Here is a 27,740-nt window from a genome sequence, read left to right as displayed (position 1 = left end):
CTACAGGTACATCAGTTCATTATAGCTTTTTCTACAATCATCAAGTCGTTGTTGCCATGAATCGCATGCTGGTAATCTGCCATTTTTAAATATGATATGTGTAGGATTCAAGTTTCTGACTCGTAAGTCCTCTTTGCTAATTAGGTAAGCATATCCGTTAATAGTAACATTACACCAGTGCAAAGCCTTCTCTGAATTGCCTATATCTTTGTAGTACTGTGTCAGGAAGTAAGCATACAGTAGTGGGTTAGGGTGCAACTCAGAACTTAGAAACCCATTACGAATTTCCCATGCATCTTCAAGCATTGATATTGCTTCTTTAACAAAACCAGTATCGTGAAATACTCGAGACCAACTAGCCAGAACTGTGGCAGTCAATGGATGATTTCTTCCAACAGATTTACGTATCAACTCATCAGCCATTTCAAATCTTTTTGTGGCCTTTGCAAAATTTTTCATTTCACAGTGTACTCGAGCAAGGTGACACATAATTTCTATTTTAAGTAAGTCTGATGGAGCATCTTGATATTCATCATGAAGCCAAAGTGCTGTTTCTAGTGTACGTTGTGCTTGCTTACCAAGATCTTGCTGATCAGGATTCTGAATAAGATAATCCATTTGCAGCATTCCTTTTGTTGCATACATAGCTACATATTGTGGATGCTTCTTAAGATGCACAGCTAGCTCTTTCTTTTCCATTTCTTTTTCATAACGTATTATAACGTCATCGATCATTTTAAGACTTTCGTCTGTGTTTCCACAATCTCTGAGAACTTTAGCAATGTAGGCTTCAATGAAAATGGTCTATAAAATAAAATATCCAAAATAATAATTATATTGACCTGTACAGTGTCACTATGAAATAAACACTATTTTTTTTCTTCTGCTTAATGGTTGTTTTAATTATATAACATCAACAAATGGATAACATGAGTGTAGGTGGGCAAAGACATTTGTGACAAGGTTTCACAAAACTGAACCAAATTGTACAAGAGGCAAAAGAGCATCTAACACCACCAGTAAGTAGATACGTTACAATACTATAACGAGCTATGGTTGGAACAAGCAAAGCAAGTGTCCTGTTGAAGCAGGGCCAACCCTAGCTCACCTCAAACTCACCAAAAATTTACATTCATACAGACAGTGAAGTACATCATTCTGCATAACAGGCAAACCTACGTAAGATTAGTGGTATGGTTAAAGTTGGGTTCAGCTTTGATTTCTTTCTCAACTGGGTGTATTGGTTCTTCTTCTACATATGTATATACAGGTTACTTATTGAATCACACATAAAAATGTAGGGGAGGTTGGTAGGTAGCAGTGGTAGCACAGCTGGTACACTGACCTTACACACCAGTGGTCCAGGATTGAGCCCCTGAAGTTGTTGTTTTTTTTACAACTTTTCTGTCCAAGATTTTGTTATGTACAGAAGCAGACAATAGGCCATAATTTAAAGTGATTCTATTGCTATTATGATTAGGAAACTAGAAAGTAAAATTAACAAATTTAATAGAATTAAGAATTTTCCTAGTACAGTTAGGAAATTTATTAGTATTATTAGTTTGATTTAAAATACGTAAGTCAAAACTGAAAGCAACTCTGTATAAACCATTGGCAAGAGAACAAAATTTAACCCACAATTGAAAATTCTATGGTGTACTACATAAGTGTCACACGTTTCCAAAATTAGCAAATTGTAAAGGGTCCACATTTGTCAACTAATGAGAGAGATGCTAAAATTGAAGTACAGTAGCAAGTAGACATCCTTGGATTGGCAATTTTGACAGTTTGATGTTACTGCTGCCAACATAGGAAATAACCTAAAAATTTCCAATTATAGTTATGACTTGATTCCATAAGTTGTTAAAATTAGAAACTTTTAGACATATTAAAGTAGTACCTCAGATGTGTAGGTAAAATTACATGACTTGTGTAGTTAGCTATTATTGTTATAATTTTGTTTATGGATATACAAACACAGGATAAACTATGCAAAAATAAGTTTAGGTACCAGGCCTTTGTTCATATCCATATCCTAACTTGTGTTCCCAGTAAAAGTCTAATTGTTTTCTGAATAAAGAAATGTTTGATGCTGACACCACATATTCAGGAAGTGAATTCCAACAATTAATGACTCTTTGAGTGAAAAAATTATGGCGAAGTGTTGTTCTTGGCTGTTTTTTATAGAGCTTCATGGAATGTCCTCTGGTGGGCTGAAATTGGTTCAACACAAATAACTGTGACCATAATATTATAATGTTGTAATATCCTTTCAAAATTTTATATGTTTCTATAAGGTCCCCTCATTGACGACAACAATACAATGAATATAGTCCTAATTTTTGCAATCTAGTTGTGTATGGAAGTCTTCCGATCCTTTTGACAAGCTTTGTAGCTCTCTTTTGTACCTTTTCAAGCAAATCTATGTTCTTAGCCAGGTAAGGGCATCACAGCTGAATGCAGTATTCTAAATGTGGCCTCACATATGTTTTGTATAAAAACATGAATAGATCCTTAGACGTGCTTGCAAAAGTTCTCCTTACCATACCGAGAATTCTATTAGCATTTGGTACAGCTTTCTGACAGTGAAGGCTAGATTCCATCCTGTTTGTAGTCCATACACCAAGATCTTTCTCATAAAATACATTATGTAAATTTGTAAACCCCCTAGGTGCAGTTGTATCAGATACATGACAGTTAGAGTGTGGCGTTTTGCCAATGTGCATAACCTTGCATTTATCAAAATTTAAATTAGGAACAATGGTATGGATCAGTCCTGCAAGTTATCCAAATCTTGTTGAAGCTTAGCAATATCATGAATAGTCTCAATAATTGAGTATAACTTAGTATCATTAGCAAAAATTTCCAGGTCACACTGTATAACTTCCACTATACCATTAATATACAGGATAAAAAGAAGTGGTCCAAGTACAGATCCTTGTGGGACACCACTTGCTACTTCAAGCCACTCTGAATTTGCTCCATTCATGACTAACCTTTGTAAATGATTACAGAGAAAAGCTGTCAACCACGTCAAAAGTTTGCCACCAAATCCACAACCAGCTAGTTTTCTAACAAGCCTACAGTGAGGTACTGAGTCAAAAGCTTTTCTGTAATCTAAGTAAATGACATCAATACCATAACCATCATCTACTGCACGGGTCCAGTTCTCATATGTCTCCAACAAATTAGTAAAACATGACTTCTTAGTCACAAAGCCATGTTGGCATTGAGTTACTATGTCATTGTCCGTTAAATAATGCATTATCTTGGAACATATTAAGGATTCCAGGATTTTGACTATCTGTGATGTCAAACTAATTGGTCTATAATTGTTTGCGCTAATTTTGGAACCTGTCTTAAAAATAGGAGTAATGTTAGCTTTTTCCATTCATTAGAAAGCGTGCCACTATTCAAAGAATAAGTAAACAAGAGGAAAATTGGTTTTGTAAGACTTCTTGCACAGTTCTTCAATAGCCGAGGATGCAAATTATCAGGACCGGGAGCCTTATTTGGGTTCAGTGACACTGATTTGAAATTACATCATATAATTTAAAGCTTAGTTTAAAAGCCTAGTACAGTAATCACAAGGGACTTTCTGGATGGTAAATGGTGCAAAAATAAATTAAACAACTTATACATAATGTATGTACATATGTACAGTGCATGCATGCATACAAAAGACCCATTGACTTCATAATATTAAATTGGGAATGCATCTCAATTAAAATGCCAAAAAAATCATTTTCTCAGTGGTGCAAAGTAGGAGGATTACAATTATCATGACACACATGATAATTGTGTATAGTTGACATACGTACTTGTGGGTAATCACTTCCAAAATGCTTCTTGTTGATTCCAAATGCCGTGTAAAGTGAATCCAGACTATCTGGTAGTAAGCACATCCGATGTTGCGTTTTGCCAAGTGACAACAATGCTTGAGCAAGATCTATTAGAAGGCATTTTTACATGGTATAAGCATAGTTGATCATGAATTAATGTATTAAAAGTGGTGCATAGTTTACTCCCTATCCTCAACATAGAGAAATGCCCAATGTGTTGTAATAATTGTTGGTATAACCAATAAAAGTGTAATTAAATCGTTCAGTGGTTTTCAACAAACAATGCACAGACTGAAATCTTACCAGGATGTTGAATACTGTAGCGAGAATAGTGTTTCATTTTCAGATCAACACACTGGCTAAGTAGCTTTAAAGATTCTTTCACATCACCCCGTCTCCTCTCAAGTGTCCCCATTTTTTCAAGAATTTCTGTTTTCTTAATAACACAGGTCCAACTGCTCATATCAAAATGCTTTTTAGCTAATTCCAAAGCTTGCTGAAGATTACTTTGAGCATCATCAAATTTGCATAAATGTGTATAGGTAGATCCTAAGTTGCAAAGTGCCTTGGATTTCTCTGTATTAGGTTTAGACAGCAATCAGATTATTATTGAATAATATTATGTCTGTTACTACTTAATTATAGATCTGTATTATGGTACCACCCAAATGCAAAGTCATCTCACGAGAGTGCAAGTGATTAAAAACTTGCAAATTGAAAGGAGTAGCACCCATTTTGCTATTAAGTATTCATCCCAACGAAAACAGGATGAATACTCGTGAGTGAAACAGGTGCAATGCCCTTTAATTAAAGAGTTTTAGAATGACTCGCATTCTTGTAAAACGGCATTGCTTTTGAATGGTACTACATGCCGTACATACATAAAGTTTACCATAAGTGGAGTGCAGAAGTTGTACCATGTAACATATAATACAATAAAGTTAAACTATCATTGAAACATTAAATATATTTCTAAGATTTGGCCACCTCAAGACTCATGGTAGCGAGTCCCACGGCCAAAAAACGTAAAAAGCACACACTCCAATAGACAAGCACAACCTCTACAGTGAGCTAATTACATGTAGCAATGGTTTTGAAATCCTCACCGTATTTCATGTGATCCACAGATAATATTAAGCACCTCAGTTCATGAACCTACAACAATCTTCAATTCATGATAAAGACAAACAATCTTGGTATCCATACTAATTCATTCACCTATTATGAGATGAATCAGTGCTGAGGAAAATGGTTCTCACGCATCCCAGATTAGTTGGGGTGATTTTCTTAACAAGATTATGTAGCTGTATAATTTTGCACTCTTCATTCCCCCACCTCTCCTATTGTTAAAAGTGCAATAAATCTTTATTGGGTTGCAAACTGCTAGTATAAACAGTAACTATAATTTCGGTGGATTTTTAGTGAAGATACCAATTAGAACTTCTTCCACAAACAATAACTTTGAAAGGTACTGCCTATGTATAATTTAAATAAAGTTTTTACACAGCATATTTAAACCATGTTAAATGTAGGAGAGAGTGAAACGGGTCTATTGGGGAAATTAACCAGAATTTAGTGAGCACTAATTAGAGTTCATACATGTGCATCGTTAAGGTGTGAAGAAATCAGCTTGAACATTTAGTCACTGTAAATGAGCTGAATTTGTTCTCCAGTGCAATTGGTCATAGAAACATGCCACAAACAAAGAAAGGAACCATGCTAAAAATGAAGAAAAGGACCATGATGAAGACGGTGAATGCTTACACCAAGATAGCACAAAACCAACCAGATGCCTGGACAATGAGAGATGTTGAGAGAACAGCCAACAACCACTCCATAATCAAACTACTATCAAACAAATGACTACTGTTTCCAGCTAACCATTGCAAAGCATCAGTGTCTGATTAACTCCCAGGAGTCAGAAAGTATAGAGGGTGCAACAGAAGGCACCAAAGAAGAGATTGATGTACCCCAATATCAAAAGTGGATTTCCCTAATGGTTTTTTTTAATGTTTAATAATCCACTAAATTAAATTATATTTGGGTGGTACCCATCCTGCAACGATTCAAAATGCCTTACTCCACATCTCCACCAAATTCCATGCTTTTATCACAAAGTGAACGTTCCTCTTTATATTTGAGACTTAACCGCTGCACCATTACATCTTGACCATGTCAACTTGCTGCCACCCAACAGGAGAAAGGCCCCTTGTCCTACAACACAATTAGTTATATCACCTCTAATTCTGAGTTCATCAATCCCACCAGTCTCTGCAAGCCTTTTACAAAAGATGGAGCCAGGAACATTCATAGAGATGGGAGAGCATTCATAGAAATGGGATATCTTGTGTAACCCATTTGGGCTTTGAAGAAACAGTAGGATTAGAATCAAAGCATCGTTCAGTTACCAACACCTTAGAATGGCTCCAAGCCTTTGCTGTGTATGTATCTACCATTGCCAGAATGTGACCTGACCTAATGGCCTACCAAATTTTCATGTTAGAAGTCATCAATGAATATCGGAATAACGATTTCAGGCAGCAAGCTGCCTCTCTCCCAATATAGCTGCAAGTGGTCCAACGCTTTGGAACATAGCCATCAACAGACAGTAGTGAATGAATGATTAGGATTACTGTGCAGTATGTTGGAAAGTGAATAAGTTAAAGACAATAATTATGACGATTGTGGAAGGAAATATACTTCTAACCACAAGATCAATTAGACCTATGGACCTAGAATAATCTAATCCAAGGTGCCTTTGTGGTGTAATGCTAAATAAGTGCCCACAAAATTCTTTCATTACCAATCCAAACTCCAAGCGCTGACGCTTAGTACATGCTAAGCAAGTCTTCTTCCAGAACAGCAGAAGACTAGCACCCATTAGGCTCAAAATTGCAAATGTTAGGTGTCATGGCCTGGAGAATCAGCAAAGGTTGTTTATTCTTATGGTTACTTGGACAAGTAATCACACTGAATGAAGAAAGGGAGAGGCAAAACATAGTTAGCACCCAATAGCTTAAAAAACAATTACCAAAGAATGGGTTGACACATATCTAAACTTATAGCTTACCATCATTTGGACAAGGATTGAGGGCATCCCTCTAGTCTATGTACATCTAGAAAGAAGTAATTCTGTAAAGAGATCAACTGAAAACAAGTCATCCTGTAGAGAATTCAGCTTTAAACAAGTCACCCTGTAGAAAGGTTGGCTACAAAGTCATCCTGTAGAGAATTCATCTATATAAAAGTCACCGTGTATACAGTGTTCAGCTAAAAGCAAGTCGTCCTGTGGAGAGTTAAGCTACAAACAACTCACCATGTAAAGATATTTGCTAGAAACAAGTTACCCTGTAGAGATTTCAGCTACAAAGAAGTAGGGACCCTGCTGGCATGATGTCAAGCATAATAGGTGCCTGAAAGCATTGAGCATATCGTTAGCATAATAGGCAGAATACTTGTGCCATATTATAATTCTATAAATCCTTGCTAGTCAAAATACTAATCACAGTAAAAGATCAATATTCTCTAATAGAACAGTTAGTAACTTTAATAGAATAATCAGGCAGCTGACTGTTCTATTAGAGCATGTCGATCTTTTCTCTGAAACAAGCAAACATTTATAGTCTCTACTTCAGCCACTTATTATTTGCCTATAAAGTGCACATTATTTTATTAGCAAACATAGGAACTGAGGCATAATTGTTGAGTATATAATTCATTGAGCATTACAGACAAAAATTTTGATCACTACTCAAAAGCATAAGGTAAATAACAAGCATAAACAGCGGGTCCCTACAAACAAGTCACCCTGTAGAGAGTTAAGCTATTAACAGATTACCCTATAGAGAATTCAGCTACAAACTAGTCATCCTGTAGAAAGTTAAGCTACAAATAGGTCATCCTGTATAGTGCTGGACACCATAAATTTCCAAAAGTTGTTTTCTATGTTTGTAATGTCATAACTTTATGTGGGTTTGGTTAATATTAATGTAATTTGGACTGTTGGTGCATACAACCATTGTGGTTATACAAACAGAAGTTGAAGTCATACCAATGTGAACTTTTCTCACAATGATGTAATAACCTATTACATTCAGTGTTTTACATTCTTCACTTTTTCTAATGTAGGTGCAAGCTACAAACTTGAATTTTGGTAGGAAAGGAGTAGTGTGATACAGTACAGCTTAAATACAACTTCGCACACGCGTGGAGTAAAAACGCATACGACTAAACACCAGAACGCGTGTAGCTTAATATTGCACATGTGAGGTATAACATTATACATTGCACACCACGCTTGAATACGCAGAGCACAGACTAGTGCACATGTGTAGATTTCCAATGCTTGTGCACTCTATCCAACATGCATGTGTGGGTTGGTTTTAGGGTTACGGGTTAGGCACTTAATAATAGGTTATTATTTTTCGATGCATGATATATAATGGATGGTGCAATATTGGCACGAAACTCAAGCAGGTGTTAGTGAGAAGGTTGTTAACTTTAAAGCGTTGTATAGCCACGTGATAATAGCGGAGGAATCATACAAAGTGAGTGTTAATAATTTACTGCGGAAGGTAGTCAAGCGTAAAATCAAGTCCCCGCAATATGGTTGAACCAGCGTTTAGCGCTACTGCTTAATGTGGTTATTATTCATCAAAAATAGCAGCTGTCAGCTAATTAGTACTAATTTGTTATGGCAGTGTCAATGGGTGGTTATATTATCTAGGTCCTGTCGTGGAGACTTTGTGGGAAAACTGACTAGAGGCTGGTTAATTATCGTATCTTTCAAGGATAATGGCGATTAGTTCTGCTACGGAAATACCGGGTGTGCACTACAGTGCTGTTACAATCGGATAACAAATCAATTCGTTCGTGACGACCTAGAAATCACTAAGTAATAGCTTATTAATGCTAAATATCATGGTGTGGCTTCCCATGAAACCTGGTTTTTGATGAATAGCAACTCAACAGTTTCGCTGTTTAGTGCCTGCATTTCTGTACAAGCGCATCTCTTGTTGAGTGTATCGCCGCTTTTGGTGTTTCTTGTACGTTGACATGCCATGTTATTTTAGTGTGTTCTTCCGTGCAAAACGGTTAAAACAGAACTATAAACAAAGCGCCTACAAAATTATTTACTGGGTAACCCGTAACCTTAAAGTTGGCTGTCTGTGTGCATGTTACTGTATGGTTCTATAGCAAGTTTTTTCATCCAGTGATTGCACTGTATTTACAATCATAGTTTATTACACCACAGAAAGTGCATACAGTATACAGTATATTAATGTACAAATACTATGCTATATGTGACCGGGCCTGCGATAATAGGGCATGTGGGCACATGATTTTTGCCTACTTTTTCACACTTTCATTACTCATAATTTTCTGTACCATTATGCTATGGCTTTGCAATTTTTGGCTATTAGTAAACATTTAATTGGCATCATGATGCAAGTTACAGAATGGAAATATACTATTTCACTACTGAGATATGACCTGTAGAGTGATAGGGTGTAGTTTGTGCCCACATGCCCTGTTTTTTCAGGCCCAGTTACATATTACTGTATCATGTTTACTTTGCTATTGAATTATGATTATGATTATGATTGAATATGGGTAAAGGCAAAGCCTGCTTACTACATCAACCTAGATGAAAGCGGCAAAACTGACGGCGATGCACAGCAAACTCTCAACTTAAGAAGTATGTTGCTAAACTACTGATTTATAATTCTTCAACATTTCATTTCAGGTACTGTAATTTTAACAGAAGCAGCTTCAATGACGGAGCTTTTTGAAGCATCACTAACTTTGAAGCTGTTTAAATTGAAATGCTGAAGCTACAAAGTAAGCCGTGCACTACTGAACTGGCCTGTTATACTGGGAACTATATACATTGTACATATATCAAACAGTACGGTGGTACTGTTTAAGTAGGGTTTGCATCAAATCTGACGCGTGCCGCCAAAACTACCGCCCTTAAAACCAGCTTAGAAACTTCTTACGTGACGAAAATCACCTTTACGGAATAATATTAGTCCATCTAACATCAAATGTAGCGCTAAAAACAAGAAAACACTTACTGGCGGCTGGATATAGAATTTTTAAAAAGCCGTCAAAACTCGAAATTTCGTCTCACTCACTCACTCACTGACCACAGTCGCAAGCCTAGAGCCCAAACGAAGCAGCGCACGGTCACCATTTTACGCCACAACAACAAACTGACCAGTGGGATGTGCCTTTTGGGATTCCGACGAGTGTGCACCCTGTGCGCCTTGTCTTTTCTTCTATCTTCAATCAGGCTGCTTGTCTTCTTCTTCATCCAACGAAACCATACCAAGGCATTAATTTTCCATATCAACACTTTCTTTAAGCAGCATAATAGACGCCACAAAATTATTTAAGGCGCTTAGACTACGCTACTGTACGGCCTCCGACTGTACGGAGGTACCAGTACTCCACGATAGGTAACAAGGTCACGCCCATTCTTTATTCTACGTATTATCGATCTATCGATCGAGACCACGATGACCACGCCCCTTTTACACTAACTGTATTTGTGACCACACACCCTCAAGTTGGCTGATTCGAGATACTCTAGTCTAATAATCGATCTAAACCACGATGACCACACCCTTTTTTGGGACAAGCACAACTTCGCAAGCTGACTAGAGATACTCTAATACAGCAGTCACCCTAATAAAACAGTCACATGTTTATAGCTAGCTGTATGCTTTAACAAAAAAACTAAACAAACTAGTATATTAAAAATTATGAATTTAAAAATGAAGTAGGGTTTCAAGCTATAAAAAGTAGTGAAACAAGAGATGAACAATGGTAGCTATTACAGCATAGTTCAGTGGGAAATCCCTATTTTGGCATTGAACACAAAATAATTGTTATACCATGCCAAAAAGTAGGGATTTGACACTGAGCTATGCTGTAATAGCTACCATTTTTCATCTCTTGTTTCACTACTTTTTATAGCTTGAAATCCTACTTCATTTTTTAATTCATAACTTTTAATATACTAGTTTATTATTTACCTGATAGTACTTCAATGAAGTATTCTTCTCACAGCACCCAGCAATGGTGCTTATTAATGGAAAATGAACACGTGCGTGGTGGGTGTGAACAACTGTTTCACACGTGTAACAAGACATGCATGTCGATGAGTGTACGCAAGGCCAAGCTTGCATGTGCGTGCTGCAGCTCACACATGTGGAAATCACACAAAATGGAGTATGTCAAATTCTTTACAGACTAACACTTGAAATTATTACAGAGATAGGCTCAATGGATGATATAATTTCTATATATTTACTGTGCAGATAATGTCTAGTATTGCACATGAGACTGTACCATTTCTCACAGATGATGTGTGCATAAACAGTTTACAGATGTCAGTTGCTTTCTCAGGTGCGTTCCCATTGATGCTGCACACATACACATACACACCCATGCACACACGCATGCACTCACACACACACACACGTGCGCGCGCGCAAAGTATTAGCATTATCTTAGCATTCATGACAACTCATCAGGGTTCTACACATTTAAACAAGTATAATTTTGAAAGCCATTGCCTTATGCTTTTAAACTGCAGCACAAACACAGTTACTACTTGCTACAGTGCAATAAACATGCCAATAATGGTAATACACTTACCAGAATGATAGAGGTCCCCTTGTTGAAGTTTCTGTAAAGCTGACAAAGCTACCTCTTCACTTTGGACTAAACTATTAATATGTCTTAGAGAAACACTAAGTTCTGACTGAATTAAAGCAACCTTTACATGATCTTCTCCATACAAATCTTTAAAAATATCAAAAGCTTCTCTTAGTAGATTTATACTCTCTTGTGGAAGACATTGATCTCTGAGAATTATTGCTTTCTGATGTTTTAGTTCTGCTTGCTAGAGTACATAAATATATTGCTATTAATTTATATTGTATATATGTAGTACAATATGTGTAACAAAATATATTACATTTTGCTATTAAAGAAATTTAAACATGTAAAATACATATTATATTAATATGGTGTAAAAAATTATGCAACCATAACATTATTGAAGATTACAAACTAAAATGACAATCTGCAAAACTTTAGTGCCAATTGTAAGGCATGAATCATTTATACGTAGCTAATACAGATGAAAGGTAAACTGAAAATTTTACAAACTAGTAAGGATCAGTGCAATAAAGAAGTATCACAGAGTCTGATTGTTAGGCGAATACACTTAATAAAACTTTCCAAAAAATATTAACAAAACTTCCCAAATTTTATTATTTTATTTTACGTATTTTACTTTACGTTATTATTAACCTGGCATATTGGGCACAAGCCTAAATTTACAATGTTGATTACAATGGGTAAAACACTTGTGCATTTAAAAATAATTCTGTAAATTTTGGTCACTTTTTGTTTGTGAAGAAAGGGTCAAACGTCAAAACCTTGGGTATTAATGGTTAATTCGACTTGTTTTCAGCTGTTACTGGTCAGGGAAAGCACCTTTTGACACCAAACTTAGTACACAGGGAGACAAAGTCAAGTAGAGTATCTCTGGTGTGTGGTGGAAATAAATATTCCATGTTAGTTGCATACGTTACTGCCACTTTAGTAAAATGTTTACAAGTGAGTAGTTGATACCATGAATTAAATTGTTCTAACACTGCACAGAAGCCTGGCTCGTCTACAGTGAATATCCCTTGCAAGTCAGTATGTAATGACATTAGGCAGAGTTTTGTGCTTCCTTGACAATGCTGAGACTGGCCACTGCTTATCCCATGAGTCTAAGAGTGTTACATAATGTCGGCATTGTTTCATTTGTATTCGAACTTGTGCCTTCTTCTTACTAGCTTGACACACTCTAGCACACTCATCAGGATGTAGATGACCAGATAAATTTGAATTATTCAAATCCTTCCCTGCAAATTTTGTACGGTTCAGGTACAGGCAACACTTCCTAAATAATGCAAAGATGACAACCATTTCCATCCATTTCGAAGCCAAATACTTCCACACAAATGCTTTAGTTTTCCTCAAGTAGACTATCACTGCTTTATCTCTTTTAGCAGTAGTGACTTTGCTTTCTTCATTGTTACACTATTTTGCTTGTGCACACAATGGTGTTTCTTGGTGCATGTGATGGTACGATAATGCCATTTATCATTAATTTAATATCGCCAGTTCTAAATATTGACAATATCAGCATATCGCCCAGCTCTAGTAGAGGTTAAATATCCACTAGTATATATCTTCAGGTGTAGGTGATCTCCCTTGTTTCACTACTTTAATTTTTTATTTCTATGATCATTCCTGAGTTTTCCTTATACTTGTAAATAATGCAATAGTTTTAAAATCACCTACTTAATGTCTCTATTATGTAGTCTAAACATCTACATTAGTATTACAATGTATGTATTTCAGTGGGGTTTTTTTAAACTGACTGATATTATAAAATTTCTACTTCAGACACATTACCCACAGATTCAGCTACAGCTAGGTACTGCACAGTATGTGGCTCAATCTACTCTACAGTCAAAAAAATAATTGTAATGAGCATTTTGGTTTACAATCCCATACAAATAAAGATATAACAATTGCCTAAAATTGATACTAATGTATCCTATTGATATCAATGTAGCTTACATAATACTACGAATGAAGTAAAGTTGATAATCCCCTCCTTCCTAGATGCACTTTTGATTTCTTCAAATGATTTTCTAAAATGCACATATTTGTGACCAGATCTGCGAAAACCCGACACTATTGTGCAAGCCTAAATTTACAGTATAGAGCATTGAATACATTGGGTGAAATACTTGCATATTATTGAAAAATTCTGTAAATTTTTTGAATGCCTCTTTCTTAGTGAAAAAAGGGATTGACAATAAAACCCTGGATATCAACTTATTTGCCTGCTCAAGAGGAGTTGGAAAATCTTTGTTTTGTTGTAGTAGACCTAAGGATACGGACGTTATGAGCATTTGTTTACATCAAAGCGATCGTATGCAATCTATTTTTCTTTATGAATTTTGCCTTTGTATGCAGTTAAGAAGAGTGATTAAAGGAAAAACCTACCCGGTAATTGATTCCCCTGTTCATGGCAAACACGATGACGAAAATTGTAGCTCCATACCTCAATTTGTTCATAAGTTACAACCATTTTAGTAGACGCCTGTAATTTATTTTCCCTATACTTGCAATTTTTCTGTTGTTGCTACTTTGTAGGGCTGTAACTCCTAAAAGTTATTGACATACATATGAGGCTGAAACTTTGCCAGAGGGTACACTTGGCTAAGTAGAATATAAACATTTAATAAACAAGAATTTGAAAAATGCACGATTGTGTCTGGTTTTTGCAGATCCGGTCACATTTATTTCTCCACTTCCATGTTAGCTAACTCTAAAATGCAGCAGCTAGTAAGTTTGAAATGAAGATAAAATGGAATCTGTATTATACTACAATTCTGTAGTAAATAAATAGTTCTGAGTTATGTACGTAGCTTCTTTATGACAGTTTGAAATACAGAGATATCACACATACAGTATTAAAGTGGGAACAACTTTCACAATGAGCTCTATAATTCCAATGTTAAAAGACAAATATAATACACAAAGGGTCACGTAGGCTATCAGAAATAGCAATTTATTATGGGCACAAACTGTACATATGCATACAAAACAAGGGGCAGCCTAGAACTGAAAATAAAATCATGACAGACAAATGGCATGAAGCTTAGGAGAGTCAATTATTTAAACACCAACTAAATGGCTAATCACCAAAATGACTGTTCAACTCTCCATTGTATACCATAGAGTATAGTTATAATACATAAGAACAAGTATATAAATTTATTAACTGTATTTTATTTAATAAACATATCAAGACACACGGTAGTGTGTCATGTACCCAGACATGCCAGCCAACTTTAGTACTACACATACCACATTTGAGCGAAATTGCTTCAAGTGTTTCCAAGATATGCAAGTTCAAATATTGGCTTTAGTTTCTTCATTTTTTTCTTCTTATTTTCTTCCTCTTTTCGCACACAAAAACTGCTGTAAAAAGCAAATTTCATATCCGATCACCTTGAAATTTGGCACACAGAAGGAGGGTATAAAAGCACATCTTCATACCATCAGGTAGAAAGAAGCCACCGTATAGAGAGTTCAGCTAGAAAAGAAGTCACCATGTAGAGAAATCAGCAACAAGTCACCCTGTAGAGAGGTCAGCTAGAAATAAGTCACCCTGTAGAGAGATCAGCTACATTTCAAATTACCCTGTACAAAAATCAGTTTGAAACAAATCACCCTGTACAGAGATCAGTGAGAAATAATTCACCTTGTAGAGAGATCAACTTAAAACAGTTACCTTGTAGAGAGATCAGTTAGAAATAAGTCACCCTGTAGAGAGATCAGCTAAATTTCAAATCACCCTGTAGAAAAATCAGCTTGAAACAAATCACCCTGTACAGATATCAGTGAGAAACAAGTCACCTTGTAGAGAGATCAACTTAAAACAGTTACCTTGTAGAGAGATCAGTTAGAAATAAGTCACCCTGTAGAGAGGTCAGTTAGAAACAAATCACCATGTGGAGAGATCAGCTACATTTCAAATTACCCTGTAGAAAAATCAGCTTGAAACAAATCACCCTGTACAGAGATCATTTAGAAACAAGTCACCTTGTAGAAAGACCAGCTTGAAACAGTTACTTTGTAGAGAGATCAGCTAGTACTGTGTAGAAAAATCAGATACATTTCAAATCACCCAGTAGAAAGGCCAGTTTGAAACATATCAGTCAGAAATAAATCTCCCTGAAGAGAGATCAGAAGAGAGACCAAGTCGAAGAGAGACCAAGTCACCCTGAAGACAGACCAAGTCACCCTGTAGAGAGTTCAGCCAGAAACATGTCACCTTGTAGAGAATCAGCTACATTTTAAATCACCCTGTAGAAAGATCAGCTTGAAAATAATCACCCCTAGAGAGATCAGTTAGAAACAAGTCACCCTGTAGAGAGTTCAACTTGAAACAGTTACCATGTAGAGAGATCAGATAAAATCAAGTCACCGTGTAGAAAAATCTGCTACATTTCAAATCACCCTTTAGAAACGTCAGCTTGAAACATAAAGTATCACACTGTAGAAAGATCAGTTAGAAATAAATCACCTTGTAGAGAGATCAGATAGAACCAAGTCATCCTGTAGAGTAGAAACACGTCACTGTCTAGAGGGTTCATCCACAAGAAAATTACCCTGAAGAAAGTTCAGCTATCTTGCAATTCTTTCTGAACAATTTACCTAGTTAGGTTACAAGTCACCCTGTGGTAAGTTCAACTACATATAAACTATATAGTCTATTACTGTGTTTACATTTAGCATAGTTGTGCAACCCGGTTTATGAAACCACAACATCCCATTTATGGGCATGTGCTTAGACTACTATAATGAAGCTTGCTAGCCCGGAAAATGGCGTAAAGTATATAGGGCTCTGTTAACAGGTGGTTGGGAAGAAAGGTAGTGGCAAATTAGCAGGGTTGTGCTTTATGGATGGTTAATGGCTTAATACCAGCCGTTAATACCCTTATTACGATGTGGTCGATACCTGTAAGTAATCGTGTGCTCTTCTTGCTATGAAGTGTTGAACTGCTCTGTTCGATAATAGTGTTTCTTCTATCCATTTAAGTTTTATTTTGATATAATATCTAGTGTACACATTGAATATAGAAAACTGAACCGAGTCGTACTGGTATGGCAGTTTTATGCAGGCTGGCCCGGTTTGGTTTGGCTCAGTTCAGTGGGCGTTTATACTGTAGTGAAAACCAAGATGAGTTGTACTGAACTGAACCAGTGCGTGATATGAGGCAAGTGTAAACACTGTATAAAAGTACATCTACATTATGATTCTCTCTGCAAAAATTTCAGCTACATACACATTTCCTTGTAGAGTATTCAATTGCATGTAATTTATCCTGCATTGAGTTAATGATTAATCAACATAGTTGTAATAATTACTAAATAATATTGTTAAAAGTGCATGTATAGCTAAATAATTCAACAATTTAAAGTTGTTTCTTTAATAGTCTTTATTCTTATAGAAAAATTAAAAGAAATACCTACGTAAATCTAGCCATAGGCTGGCTTTAGGTATGAAATTACAAAAAGAAGTGACATGTAATCAAAAACAGCCAAGCTGTAAAAAAAAGGGTACAGACTCCAAAACAGGCAGGGTGAAAAAAGATGTGAAATTCAAGGTGGCGGCCAAGTGATGGTACATAGGTTACTGGAAAAATGTTTAGTAATGACAATTCAGGTGAATTTGGTGCCGAATCCTAGTGAAACTTGGAGGAGGCAACACAAATTCACCTGAATTGTGTCATTAAAATTTTTGCCATTAACCTACCATCACAGCCATTTCTTGGCAGTCACCTTGGATTTCACATCTTTTTTCACTCTGGCTTTTTTGGAGGCCGCACTATTTTTTTACATCTTGGCTGTTTTGGATTAGATCCAATAATAACATGAATCTTATGGAGTTCAAATATCTTTAAACTAAGTTTATATTGAAAACAATAGCAGCATCAGGCATTTGAGTGCAGTGGACAATAATAGGAATAGTTGTACCTTAGTAAGAATACTTGCACATGTGCAGATGCACCATGTGCTCAACGTGTTGAAGGTTATAGTCAAGTAGTCAACATTAAGCTATAAATGCTTTATTAAGCATCTATAGCAGTCTTCTTCTTTATTTAACAGTCTTCTAAACCATGAAATTCATGCTTGACACAACCAATTTGCACTGGAACTGGACTCCATTATAGATACATTTGGTGACTGCGAATCACACCACCCCAGAGAGTTATTCATGAACACTCAAGACAAGATTTGTTTATTACATAGGTGCATTTGCTTAACAAATGTATATTAATAATGGATTATTTTAGGAAGTTTTATTAAGTGGATGTGCCTAACAACCAGACTACATGGTATATAAATTTGAACTACTGTAAGTGTTTCTAAAATTTAATTACCAATATGGAATAATCTTGATTTTCATACAGATCAGGTATCATTTCTTCAGCTTTTTCTAGACACCTCCTGCATTCCTTATCATCCCCAATTATACGAATGACACCACACAACTTCAAGTATGTCATAAACATCAAATGCTTAATTTCATCATTTTGTTCCTTTTCTTTCATATATTGCAGTACTTCAAGACATTTTGAGAAACAAGACCTGAATTAGAGTATTAAACACATGGTGAAGTGATTACACATTATATATATTTATAACAAGTACAAGGAAGAATTCAGAAGTTTGAGTTTGGTTATGAATAGTGAAACAAGAGACAGCACCTACACCTGCAGATACAGTATACTAGTGGACATTTAATCCCTACCAGTAAGACTAAATTAGGGATTAAATGTTCACTATTATATCTGCTACCTCCCTCGTTTCACTACCTTTTGTTTGTTGATCCATAATGATTGTACTCGTTTCTTTATGTATTTGTAACTAGCATCAGAAAAAAGAATTTTACCAGGCTTATTTTTTTCATCTGAACACATGCCTAAGAAAGACCACTGCAATCAATCCATTCACAATGGAAACTTGTCATTACAAATGTATGTAGGTAAGCCACCTTGCAGACATCTTGTGCTATCAGCAAAGACAAATTGTACACAAAGGAAGACACAGGTAAGTCCATAAAGTATGTATTTTATCTACGGTGGTATACCAAAAAGCACTTGTTGATGATGCGACATCAAACAGCAAAAAAATCAGGCTTCATAGCCTTCAAGTTATGCTAGTCTAAAAGCATAAGTCAGTCAGGCAGTCATTAAATTAAAAATTCATTGAAAAAAATTTAGCAACCATTGGAAGCATTTCAGGTAATACTGAAAGCATTTTTGGGATTGTTTATATCTCACCAATACTGCCAAAGTGCTATAAATGTACTGATTTCCGGTGAAATTTTTTTTGTGAGAACTGAGAAGATTCAAATCTCCATGATTTCCAAAATATAGTACTACCATACTGTAGGATGCCATGTATGTAGATATACACATAACATTAATTATTGTACAAATTGCTTTTCAGATGATTATGTGTTACCGTAAATCAGGAAAATTTCTGCATAGAAAATTTTTGTCTATTAAATTTCAAAGCAGCATATTTTCATCACTGGCATAATCGACGACAATTATTTGTCGGAATATGTACCTAACATTAACATTGTAAGCACAAATTATTTGTATAGCTAAAATAGTTAGTTGTTTTTACTTTTCATTGATACAGCCAGCACCAAAAATTTTTGATGGCAATTTTTCCTCATTTATGGTACAACTATTTTTATACTAGTATACAACAGATTTGGAACACTGGCAGTAGTCGTTGACAATAATAACACACCATACTACAATATACACCTGATCTATGCAATTTAAGCTTCAAAATCATTACAATCCATAGTTGCACTTACTGACTATCTCTATATTTCCAAGTGATTTATTTGTGTCTCCTTTGTAATACCACATCTTAAACTTATTCCACAAGACATTATAATCCTTATCATCACACTGATCAAGTAACCTATCAGCCTTATCAAGATTATGCATACTTTCCTGTACTTTATCACTATCGTCCCTGCAAATAAGCAATACAACATTCACATAAAATAATTTTCAAACATTTATAATTGCTGGGAAAAAAAGAAGAAGCAAGAGTCAAACATGTCACCATATTAAACTGCTCTAATGGAGCATGTCAAATGGTTTAATAAAACCTAACACTTGAAATTGTCACACACAGGACTCAATGGATGTAGTACATACCATTGATAGTGATACATTATATTATTGGATAATTAGAAAAGCTTGAAGAGTATGCTGTAATTGCTGCTACACAATCCTTGCTAAGAATAATCTAATCAAAAACAGCCAAGCTGTAAAAAAAGGTGCGGCCCCTAAAAAGGCCATGGTGAAAAAAGATGTGAAATCCAAGGTAGTGGCCAAGAAATGGCTGTGATGGTAGGTTAATGGCAAAAATTTTAATTACGACGATTCAGGTGAATTTGCGTTGCCTCCTCCACTAGGATTTGGCACCAAATTCACCTGAATTGTAATTAAAATTTTTGCCATTAACCTACCATCACAGCCATTTCTTGGCCGCTACCTTGGATTTCACATCTTTTTTCACCATGGCCTTTTTAGGGGCCACACCTTTTTTTACAGCTTGGCTGTTTTTGATTAGATATCACTTCTTTTTGTATTTGTATATTGCAAAGCCAGCCTATAGCTGGCTTTGGGGCTTTTTTAACCCATCTGTTTTTTTTTTATTTACCACAGGACGAAGAAAAGAACTTAAAGACGATTTTTAATACTTCAACTATTTTTGATTCTATTTTATAGTAATTATACAAATTATATACATATATTTATTAAATGTCAATTATTCCCCACAGGATAATTTCTTTGCACCTGATCTCTCTACTGGGTGACTTGAAATGTAGCTGAACTACAGGATGATTTCTTTGTAGCTGACCTCTCTACAAGGTGACTTGTTTCTAGTTCATCTCTCTATAAAGTGGTTTGCTTGTAACTGAACTCTCTGCAAGGTAATTTGATTGTAGCCGAGCTTTCTACAGGTTTCTTTCTAGCTAATCTCTATATAGGGTAACTTGTTTGTACCATGAACTTTCTACAAAGTGGGTTCTTTGGAGCTGAACTCTCTACAAGGTGACTTGTTTTAGCTTATCTCTCTACAAGATGACTTCCTCTAGCTGATCTCTCTAGAATGTGACTTGTATCTAGCTGAACTATCTACAGGATGATCTGTTTGTAGCTGAAATCTCTACAGGATGATTTGTTTGTAGCTGAATTCTCTACAGGATGACTTGTTTGTAGCTGATCTGTCTATAGGGTCACTTGTTTCTAGCTGAACTCTCTGTTCTTTGTAGCTGAACTCTCTACAAGGTGACTTCTTCTAGCTGACCTCTCTATAGGGTGACCTGATCTCTCTGCAGGGTGACTTTTATCTTTCTGAACTCTACAGGGTGATTTGTTTGTATCAAAACTATCTACAGGGAGACTTTTTTATACCTGAACTTTCAACAGGGTGATTTTTGTTGTAGCTGAACTCTCTACAGGGTAATCTGATCTCCCTACAGTGGGTGATTTGTTTGTAACTGATATCTCTACAGGTAGATTTGTTTGTAAGTGAACTCTTTGCAAGGTGATTTGTTTGTAGCTGATTTCTCTACAGGGTAATTTGTTTGTATAGCTTAACTTTCTACAAGGTGATTTATTGTTGCTGAACTCTCTACAGGGTGATGCGTTTTTAGCTGATCTCTCTACAGGGTGATTTGTTTGTAGCTGATCTCTCTACAGGGTGATTTGGTTGTAGCCGATCTGGTAATTTGTTTGTAACTGAAATCTCTACAGGTTGATTTGTTTGCAGCTGAAGTCTCTACAAGGTGTTTTGTTTATAGCTGATCTCTCTACAGGATGGTTTCTTTGTCACTGAACTCTCTACAAGGTGACTTCTTCTAGCTGACCTCTCTATAGGGTGACCTGATCTCTCTGCAGGGTGACTTTTATCTTGCTGAACTCTCTACAGGGTGATTTGTTAGTATCAAAACTATCTACAGGGAGACTTTTTTATACCTGAACTTTCAACAGGGTGATTTGTTTGTAGCTGAACTCTCTACAGGGTAATCTGATCTCCCTACAGTGGGTGATTTGTTTGTAACTGATATCTCTACAAGTAGATTTGTTTGTAAGTGAACTCATTGCAAGGTGATTTCATTGATTTGTTTGTAGCTGATTTCTCTACAGGGTAATTTGTTTGTATAGCTTAACTTTCTACAAGGTGATTTATTGTAGCTGAACTCTCTACAGGGTGATGTGTTTTTAGCTGATCTCTCTACAGGGTGATTTGTTTGTAGCTGATCTCTCTACAGGGTGATTTGGCTGTAGCCGATCTCTCTACAATGGGTAATTTGTTTGTAACTGAAATCTCTACAGGTTGATTTGTTTGCAGCTGAAGTCTCTACAAGGTGTTTTGTTTGTAGCTGATCTCTCTACAGGATGGTTTCTTTGTCACTGAACTCTCTACAAGGTGACTTGCTTCTAGCTGATCTCTCTACAAGGTGACCTCCTCTAGCTAATCTCTCTACAGGTTGATTTGTTTGTAGCCGAACTCTCTACAGGGTGATTTGCTTGTAACTGAATTCCCTATATTGTGTCTAGTTTCTAGCTGATCTATCTATGGGGTGATTTGTTTTTAGCTGATCTCTCTACAGGTTGATTTGTTTGTAGCCGAACTCTCTACAGGGTGAATTGCTTGTAACTGAATTCCCTATATTGTGTCTAGTTTCTAGCTCATCTATCTACAGGGTGATTTGTTTGTAGCTGAACTCTCTACAGGGTGATTTATTTCTATCTGATCTCTCTACAGGATGGTTTCTTTGTCACTGAACTCTCTACAAGGTGACTCGTTTCTAGCTGATCTCTCTACAGGGTGATTTGTTTCTAGCTGATCTCTCTACAGGATGGTTTCTTTGTCACTGAACTCTCTACAAGGTGACATGTTTCTAGCTGATCTCTCTACAAGGTGACTTCCTCGAGCTGATCTCTCTCTACAGGTTGATTCGTTTGTAGCCAAACTCTCTACAGGGTGATTTGCTTGTAACTGAATTCCCTATATTGTGTCTAGTTTCTAGCTGATCTATCTACAGGGTGATTTGTTTGTAGCTGAACTCTCTACAGGGTGATTTGTTTCTAGCTGATCTCTCTACAGGATGGTTTCTTTGTCACTGAACTCTCTACAAGGTGATTTGTTTCTACGTAGCTGATCTCTCTACAAGGTGACTTCCTCGAGCTGATCTCTCTACAGGTTGATTTATTTGTAGATGAACTATCTACAGGGTGATTTGTTTGCAGCTAAACTCTCTACAGGGTGGTTAGTTTGTAGCCGAACTCTCTACAGGATGATATCTTTGTTACTGAACTCTCTACAAGGCAACTTTTTTCTAGCTGATCTCTCTACACGGTGACTTCCTCTAGCTGATCTCTCTATAGGGTGACTTGTATCTAGCTGAACTATCTACAGGATAATCTGTTTGTTGCTGAAATCTCTACAGGGTGACTTGTTTCTAGCTGATCTCTCTATAAGGTAGCTTGTTTCTAGCTTAACTCTCTACAGGGTGATCTGTTCATAGTTGAACTCTCTACAGGTTTATTTGTTTGTAGCTGAAATCTCTTGTTTCAAACTGATCTCACTGTAGGGTAACTTGTTTGTAGCTGAATTCTCTACAGGATGGTTTCTTTGTAGCTGATCTCTCTACAGGGTGACTTGTTTCTAGCTGATCTCTCTACAGAGTGACTTGTTTCTAGCTGATTCCTGGATGACTTGTTTCTAGCTGATCTCTCTACACGGTGACTTGTTTCTAGTAACTCTCTATAGGGTTGTCTGTTTGTAATTGAACCCTCTACAGGATGGTTTCTTTGTAGCTGATCTCTCCACAGGGTGACTTGTTTCTAGCTGATCTCTCTACAGGGTGACTTGTTTCTAGCTGATCTCTCTACAGGATGACTTGTTTCTAGCTGATCTCTCTACACGGTGACTTGATTCTAGCTGAACTCTCTATAGGGTTTTCTGTTTGCAATTGAACTCTCTACAGGATGGTTTCTTTGTAGCTGATCTCTCCACAGGGTGACTTGTTTCTAGCTGATCTCTCTACAGGGTGACTTGTTTCTAGCTGATCTCTCTACAGGATGACTTGTTTCTAGCTGATCTCTCTACACGGTGACTTGATTCTAGCTGAACTCTCTATAGGGTTTTCTGTTTGCAATTGAACTCTCTACAGGATGGTTTCTTTGTAGCTGATCTCTCCACAGGGTGACTTGTTTCTAGCTGATCTCTCTACAGGGTGACTTGTTTCTAGCTGATCTCTCTACAGGATGACTTGTTTCTAGCTGATCTCTATACATGGTGACTTGATTCTAGCTGAACTCTCTATAGGGTTTTCTGTTTGCAATTGAACTCTCTACAGGATGGTTTCTTTGTAGCTGATCTCTCTACAGGGTGACTTGTTTCTAGCTAATCTCTCTACAGGGTGACTTGTTTCTAGCTGATCTCTGGATGACTTGTTTCTAGCTGATCTCTCTACACGGTGACTTGTTTCTAGCTGAACTCTCTGTAGAGTTATCTGTTTGTAATTGAACTCTCTACAGGATGGTTTCTTTGTAGCTGCTCTCTCTACAGGGTGACTTGTTTCTAGCTGATCTCTCTACAGGGTGAACTTGTTTCTGGCTGAACTCTCTACAGATGATTTGTTTGCAGCTGAACTCTCTACATGGTGGTTTCTTTGTATCTGAACTCTCTACAAGGTGATTTCTTCTAGCTGATCTCTCTACAGGGTGATCTGTAGCTGAACTTTCTACAGGGTGATTTGTTTGCAGCTGAACTCTTTATATGATGGTTTCTTTGTATGTACAAGGTAACTTCTTCTAGCTGATCTCTCTATAGGGTGACTTGTTTGTAGCTGAACTATCTGCAGGGTGATTTGTTTGTAGTTGAACTCTCTACAAGGTGATCCTTCTAGCTGATCTCTCTACAGGATGACTTTTTCTAGCTGAACTCTCTACAGGGTGATCTGTTCATAGCTGCACTCTCTACAGGGTGATATGTTTGCAGCTGAACTCTCTACATGGTGGTTTCTTTGTAACTAAACTCTCTATAAGGTGATTTCTTGTAGCTGATCTCTCTACTGGATGACTAATTGTTTCTAGCTGATCTCAATATAGAGTTAAAACTTTCTCTATAGAGTTATAACATGTTTGTATAGCTGAACTCTTTACAGAGTGGTTTTTTGATTGGTTGCTGAACTCTCCAGCTACACGGTGACTTGTTTGTACTACAGAATGAGTTGTTTGTAGCTGAACTCTCTACAGAGTGAGTTACTTGTAGCTGAACATTGCTTAAAGTGACTTGTTTGTAACTGATCTAAATGAACTCTCTACTGGGTAGCTTTTTTGTAGCTGAACCCTTTACGCAGTGATTTGTCTGTAGCTGAATTCTCTACAGAGTGACTTGTTGTAGCTGAACTCTCTACAAGGTGACTTGTTTATCGCTGAATTCTCTTCAGTGTGACTTATAATGTTCTGAATCTCTACAGCAACATATTTGTAGCTGAATTCTCTACAGGGTGACTTGCTTGTAGCTGAATTGTCTATAAGATTAACTGTATGTAGCTGAACTCCCTACAGAATAACTTGCAATGTAATATAATTCTATAATGGAGTAAGTTATAAACGTAGCTGAATGCTTTATTAGGGTGACTGTTCTATTAGAGTATCTCGATCTCGCATATGCTACACGTAGTTGGCTTTGGAATCATAACTGAGTGGTTTGTAATCCGATTCTTCTGTACTACTGCAAGGAGTTTCTATGATAATTATTCCAGCCACACACCGATTTTCAGCTCACTACTCTAAGCGGTTTGCCTGGTAGGCGTGAAAACTATTAGTTTTTTATTCATAAAAATCGATCGCGTAATTGTGACACAGGTTGGGTTTTGTGTTATATCTCGATGGCCTTTAACTGGATTCCTTTCAAACCACAAAAAGGCACTCCTACGATAGTTACTCCATCTACATAGCAATTTTCAGCTCATTCCTTCAAGCGGTTTACCCTGTGGGCGTGACAGACCTTCGACCTTTTTTTACGCAAATAATCGGTCATAACTCCGTGAATGTTCATCGGATTCCTACCAAAGTTGGTACTGAGATTCGCCTTAATGAGCCCTTTAAGTGTGCCAAATTTCAGCCCAATTGGAGCACGCATTCGTGTTTTATTTCGGATTTTGCAAAGTGTGCGAAAAGAAGAAGTAGAAGAAAAAAACGAAGAAAAAAAACCCAAACTTTGGCCGCTCGTATCTCGGAAATGGCTGGAGCGATTTTCTTCAAATTTGGAATGTGGACTCCCCTACCTAGCCCGCACTTCTGTAGCAACTTTGGTTTCATTCGGATGAGGAATCACGGAGCTACAAAGGTGCGAAAATCGCGTTTACTTTCTTCCTGTAAATATACTCACGGTGTGGCGCGCCGGCTTCTTGGGCCGCACGACACACTACCGTGTGTCTTGATACATGTAGCTAGCTGTCTTGCAATCTAAAAGTTTAAAATGGTATATGTTTCATGATAGCTATGCAGAAACATTAATTTTTGTAGTAGCTGCTTATCTGCTCATGCATGACTTATGAAACTAGTAATCTCTATTAGGTATACATTAAGGATGTATTAAGATGAACATATGCACAACGTGTGTCTGGTGCGAATGTTATAATATTAATGTTCACAGAATTATGGACAATTATTTTTACAAAAAAGACCAATATATGATCACGCCTAGGGGTGCATCAAACATCAAAACCAAGTTGCCCATAGTTTAAATTAGAGATCTACATAATGATTTAAATCCCACACCCTTCATGACTGAAACATTCTCATCAATTATTCAGCTAACTTACTTTCTACCATGTAAACAGTTAATAACTATAGCAATGAAACTTTGACTTTTTTTATGTATGAGTAGAAGTCTTTAATAACATTCACTCTGTTTAAAATTAAAACATGTTACTGAATTTTGAAAAAATGATCCAAATCTCACAAGAGAAGTTTCAGGTTTTTAAACATTTCAAGCCACTATAACTTTCCAAGGACAGTAAGCACACATGTGAAATTTACACGAGAAATGTGCCCTTCAAATCACTTACAGCTGCTTGTAGAAATTCCCACCAAATAAGACAGAAAATCTGAGCAGTTGGAGGAGTGAAGTATGTAAGAGTAGTGACAAAGGGGTGGAGTGACAGAGTGGGCAAGAAGTAGGCTTCAAAATGGAGGCAGAGTACGAATGAAACCCAGACATGAGATTTCAGGGCTGTGCTGGATCCTTAGTGGCTGATATGCAGCAAAATTAACACAGTCAACATTTGGCCAACCATCCACTGGTGCATCATTGATTCTTGTCAAGCCAGGTCTATCACAAGGCCAGAAACAGCCATTATACAGAGCCCACCATAGCACCCAGAAAAGATGTCTCTTAAACCTAGTTCAAGTTATTTGAGTACTGCAGAAGGTCAAAACCAATAACATGGTATATCCACTTGTGGTATTTGTTTGATTTTCCAAATGTGCGATTTGGATCAAGTTTGGTAAAATCACATAATTATGCAATACAACACTATCGTTTTGGGACTACTTGTGTTTATCTACATCTCTTCTTAGTGTATCTATAGATACATTAATGATCGTATAGAAGGCAGAAGGTACATACAACTTACAGTCTACTTTATATAAAATACAAGAAGAAATCAGTCAAGCTATTAAAAAGGATGCAGCTTTCAAAAGCCTTAAATGTCAATTTAAATGTAATAATTGTTGTGGAATTATTACCATTGCAAAGTGACTGCAACCTTTGTTTTCACAACTTTTAACCCCAGCTTTTGAAGGCTGCACCCTTGTTTGCAGCTTTTCTGTACATTACATTACAATAAGTGCATTGCATTTGTAATCAACCCTGACCACACATAACAAAATATTTGAAGCCTTGTTGTAATTCTTCCAATCTGCTAACCTGTATGCTTTTCCAGGTTGTATTAAAGTTTGAGCTTGTCTTAGCGTATTTCCTTGGGATTCATACAGTATAAGAGCTTTCTCAAAGTACTCCCTGGGTTTAGATAGCTCTCCTTCCAATGTGTATGCATTGCCAAGAAATATAGATCAGCAATCTGTGGTTCAAACAACTGCAGAAAGGTTATACATCATCATTAATAGATGCATAATATTAGTGCTGACTTTGTAATGCAAGATGTGTGTTAGTTGGCTTGCA

At 36.6% G+C, this 27,740-nt stretch overlaps 1 protein-coding gene across 1 annotated transcript; it reads right to left on the bottom strand.

The window, feature by feature from the left end:
• On the bottom strand, positions 1-27,740 carry LOC136247959 (nephrocystin-3-like). Its single transcript, XM_066039778.1, has 7 exons — positions 27,486-27,740; positions 19,330-19,493; positions 17,876-18,083; positions 11,508-11,754; positions 4,146-4,418; positions 3,822-3,949; positions 1-804 (listed from the first exon to the last, which is right to left on the bottom strand). Exons 3-7 carry the CDS (start codon positions 18,044-18,046, stop codon positions 1-3), a joined length of 1,623 nt encoding a protein of 540 aa, XP_065895850.1. The 5' UTR covers positions 18,047-18,083; positions 19,330-19,493; positions 27,486-27,740.

Source organism: Dysidea avara, chromosome 2 (assembly GCF_963678975.1).
Source record: "Dysidea avara chromosome 2, odDysAvar1.4, whole genome shotgun sequence".
NCBI classification, from domain to species: Eukaryota; Metazoa; Porifera; class Demospongiae; order Dictyoceratida; family Dysideidae; genus Dysidea; species Dysidea avara.
This window is presented reverse-complemented; position numbering and strand designations above follow the sequence as displayed.